We start from the raw sequence: 4683 nt of genomic DNA, 5'->3' as shown, positions 1-4683 counted from the left end.
AAAAAATGAAAATATATAGTATAGATGGCTGATATGGCTATTAAGAACTTTTATATAAAACACAAAACAAGAAACAACGTTTCAACCCCTTTAGGTCACCATCAGGTTAAGAAAGGGAGGTTGAAAGGTTATTACTTGTTTTGTGTTTTAAATAAACGTTTTCAATACCAAGATCAACAATCTCTACTATATATATGTACACTGTACAAGCTTTTAATTATACAGTTAGTATAAACATAATACAATTTAATTAGTTCTTTGCTTATGAAAAAACATTCACAAATTAACTTACCTTCAGTTTTTTGGTTTTTTAGCATATGTACAACTCCTGAGTTTTCCATCTACATCAGAAAAACAATATCAGCATTCATTAAAAAAAATGTAAGGTCAGAAGTTTAAAAATGTTCATTTTCATGGCACTAGCACAAGTATTAAATGTAATACTAAATATTATGGAGAAAGGTATTTAATTATAGTAAGAAGCTCATAAGCTAAATATATTTAACTCTAGAATATGTCATAAACATTAACCATTAATGAAGCAAGCTAATCCACTGCACGAAATAACAAAAATATTGTAATTTATAAGCTATGACAAGTAAAATACTGTTGTTATAAGTTCAATCAATCCTTATCATATTTTAGTGCTAATTAGTATCTCATGATTTGTCATGTGATCTGAAATGCATGTAACCAGTCGGTCAGCCTGTGCTTGTACATTAACATTTACTAAAAGTGATCTTACATCTTTACAGCTCATGACATTTCACTTTTTCAATAAAGATTATGTATACCAAGAACAGCAAAAAACATCTTGGCCCATTTGCCTGCTTAAGTCAAAGTATTAGTAATGACTTGATGCATTTTAACCGCTCTTCTGAAAGAATTGTTTCCAGGGCATTTTTAGCGTTTGGAGTCACTTAAATACCAAGTGCATTCCATGCATGCTTCACAGGAGTGAAGTACAGTAAATGTGCAGGTCTCCATATTTGGTTAACTCCCTCTTCTTCAACAAATTATTGACCAGTTGAGCACAGTGATGTAGGCTTTAACATCCATTAGGCTGATGACAGGGCCAGTTACATCAGCAACAACATAAACAGTCACTGGATGTCGTCTCTCTATAATGTGTGAATATAAAGGGGTCAGTATGTACACCAATGTTCATTCCTGACCACATATGAATGGGCTTCCACTGATACTGCATGGTGCTGAACCTGACTCCAGATTCTCTGGCGTTAAGGTGAAGCACAACTAATCTGTAAAAAGAATACTGTTATTCCATTCCACATATTGTTGGTCTCCTAGACATGTTATTGGAATCATTTCCAGTGAGCCATTTTGTACCCTGCTGCATGTGAAATGCGTCTCATTAGTCATGTGGCATACAGACTAGCCTTATGAAACTATTTTCACCTATATGTACACTATTTCAGTTTTGGAGGAAGTATCAAATGATTGTGGCTAACCATATGCAACAGATAGCAATATTCCCTTTACACATTATTTTTTTAAATTGCAATTTGTGAGTGATTTCCCTTAACTTAATAACCAAAGTAACGCTTCCACTAGTTCCAGTTTATATTGATCAAGTCTAACACAAAACATACAAGGATCAAAGAACTAGTTATCACTGCCTTTATTCAAATTTCAACATAATGTGTGTGTAAGTATACATACATATAAAGAAAAATTTGAAAAAATGATATGGACTGCAATTCAAAGAATCAAAGGATTTACCAAAATTGTTGATTAAACTAGTGTTCAAGAATCAAAATGACAATCTGAGACCTATTTTCATTAAGTGTTCAAGTCTTTACAATTTAAGTTGTTGAATGGTTTCATTACCTACTTGCCAGACAAATACTCCCAGCAAATTTTGGGATAATAACTATCATACAGGAATATAGAGAAATATTGTATCTACTGGACAATTTCTTTATGATGTTACCTGTTAAAAATAAGGTGTAGTTCACAGCTATATGATGTCATTGTATTAAACCTGCTCTGAAAAATTCAAAACATCAGTTGGTGGTCTGATACCAGTTTATATATAAACTGACAAGTACTTCCTGTGAGTTACAAATGTACGGATGAAATGGGAGTTGTAATATGCCATGATTGATTCCCTTACATTTCACAATCCCATCTCCTGTCATTATATTATCACTAAAGTATTCAGTGATTTATTATTATTATGTAAACAAGAGAAAAAAAATTTATACAAACATAATGATAACCTCAAGAATGGGGTTCAATAATGTAGATTTTTGAGTATTAAAGTTCATGCTTTTTCTTGAGCTGAAATGAAACAAAACAAAGGACTCTTACACATCATTAGAACTTTAACAATTTCATTTATGTACACATTCATACCTCTACAATTGTTTTCATATGCTCCGTTATAAGTTCTTTTTCAACAACTTGTACAATTTTTTCTTCTGTAGATTCATCCAAGTAATGCTTGGCACGTTCAGCTTCCTCATTTATGCGTTGTTCTACCTTATAAATATATACGGATGCACTGTTTTCAGCAAGAAATTCTTGACTCTCCATCTGGTAACAGAAAAAGCATGTACAGTGTATACACACACACACACACAATCACATATACATAGGCCTCATAATTCAGAAAGATTACTGGATTTATTTATATAAAACACTTCATCAAGATTACTGTACATATTGCTAGCTAAACATTTCTGTTAAAATACAAAATCATGTCCAAGCAAGGAATTGCCTTAATTTTTGGGTATATATATATACCCAAAAATTATGTTATGACAGCGGAAGTCACGTAATGCTGGTAATACGTCATGAGTTTCTAGAAGGATCATGACTGTTCCTGGCAACTCTAGTGTTTGCCAGACGCTCTGTATTTTTGTATATAAGCCCGGCAAATAAAGTGGAGAGGAGGAGTGATGGGATAGATAATGGCAGATAGGGAGATATAGAGACAGATAATCGAGTCAAGTGAGCGGTAGTAACCGTAAGTAAAGTGCGTGAATCGTTGTGAATTATAGCATGTATTTAAGTTAAAGTGACCGTGGAAATTCTGTGGATTGCAAAGTTGTATTGAGAAAAAATAAACTTGTTTTATTTAAGAAAGGACTTGTATCGCTGAAGTTCTTCAGAAATAATTTTTATGGGAAATTAACAAACGACCAGAGAAGTAACAATACTATTTAATATCTCTTTGAAAGGATGGAGATTGGGAGTACAATTAGTAGAAATGTTAGGGTGGTTTCATTTCTACTTCTAGAAATTTAAGGGTAGCTGCTTTCCCACAACTGGCTGTAGACAGTGAAAGGCAGTAGAAGCAGAGATGTTGCGTGTGTAAGCACTCAGCTTTGTACCCTTATTTGATTTTTGTAAATTTATTTGATTTTCTATGACGGTTGTCTAGCTTAACGTAAGCATTTAGATTTTGTCTGATAGATGGGATATCCCCAATGCATTTGGGTGCTATTGCCACAGATTTTATCCACTATGAAAATAAGTTGACAACCTGGACCGATAACTGTAATGCGATATATATATATTTCAATGCAAAAAACTTTTAACTTTTTTTCTACTGATTTACATCATACCTCTAAGCACTGGCCTTTATAAACATAATAAGTTCAAAATTACTTGAGAATAGGGATATATATACAATATATAGAAGACAGTGATCTTTACTACTTATGATGTTACAAAGTTTGTTTGTACTTGCATGTCGTACTTTCTAAGCCTCATCAAATGTTGCATATGGAGGATGCAAAAAACAATATTTGTAGGTTTTATATATGCATTTTGAAATAACAAAAAAATTATAACTTACTACACCGATACAACAAAATTCCACTGTAATTTATCAGGCTTCCTAACTAAGCTGTATTTGGGTCTAAAAATCTCATTCATGATCAACATATCACCTTGACAACCACTCTTCAAACTCTCCAATGGTAATGCAGCTTTACCTGCATATATACTTTAGAAAAACTAGAAGAATTACATTGTTCAATGAACACTTTTGATTGGTTCTAAACATGTAATGGAGAGAAGTGGGTGTAGGTAAGCAAGTATTTCCAAAAGAGGAAGAGGCGGGCAGAGCCATTGTGGTGGGTTCACTAAATATAATGATATCTCAGCAGGTAGGAGGTTTTTATTTTATATTCTAGCTTGTCAATATCAGTAATTTAAGTTTCTAATTTGTAAGAAACTATAAACATTGTATTGTGGGCATCATAAAGTGTAATCTGAATAAAACAGAAGAGGATATACCATATGACACACAAAATTTGATATTTAGCTATTCTTTTTAATATTAGGTCATGAAGAAATTAATGTCGCATTTTGGAACACTTTCATTAACCAACCCCCAAAAAACGTACATCACATATAATAGTTAAACGAAAACTTAAACATCATGTTATTGTAACCTACATAATGTCTAAAGTTTAGTATATTCTAATCCCTTATTGTGATGGCACATGATGAGACACACATTCGGCATGTAATGCTGTTTGAAGACAAGAAGGGAAACAAAGCCTCTGTAGCCACAAAGAATATCAAAGATGTTTATGGAAATGTTTTGAACATTCGTAAGTGTCAAAGATGGTTCAGCAAATTTCGTTCAGATGACTTTAGCCTTAAAAACTGTGATGGCAGGGGCAACATGTTGATATTGATGCTCTGAAG

The 4683-nt window shown here is 32.8% G+C and overlaps 1 protein-coding gene across 3 annotated transcripts in view; it reads right to left on the bottom strand.

Annotated features, from left to right (window-relative positions):
* Positions 1 to 4683, bottom strand: part of LOC106472980 (cullin-3-A-like) — a 102904-nt gene that overhangs the window by 40072 nt on the left and 58149 nt on the right. For all 3 annotated transcript variants that reach the window (XM_013933654.2, XM_022402447.1, XM_022402452.1), the window contains exons 6-7: positions 2377 to 2556; positions 293 to 341 (exon numbers count right to left, since the gene is read on the bottom strand). In XM_013933654.2, coding sequence (XP_013789108.1) covers positions 293 to 341; positions 2377 to 2556 — 229 coding nt within the window. The remainder of the gene's footprint in view (positions 1 to 292; positions 342 to 2376; positions 2557 to 4683) is intronic.

Source organism: Limulus polyphemus, unplaced genomic scaffold, assembly GCF_000517525.1.
Source record: "Limulus polyphemus unplaced genomic scaffold, Limulus_polyphemus-2.1.2 Scaffold125, whole genome shotgun sequence".
Lineage (NCBI taxonomy): Eukaryota > Metazoa > Arthropoda > Merostomata > Xiphosura > Limulidae > Limulus > Limulus polyphemus.
Note: the sequence above shows the minus strand (reverse complement) of the source record. Positions and strands in the feature narration are given on the sequence as shown.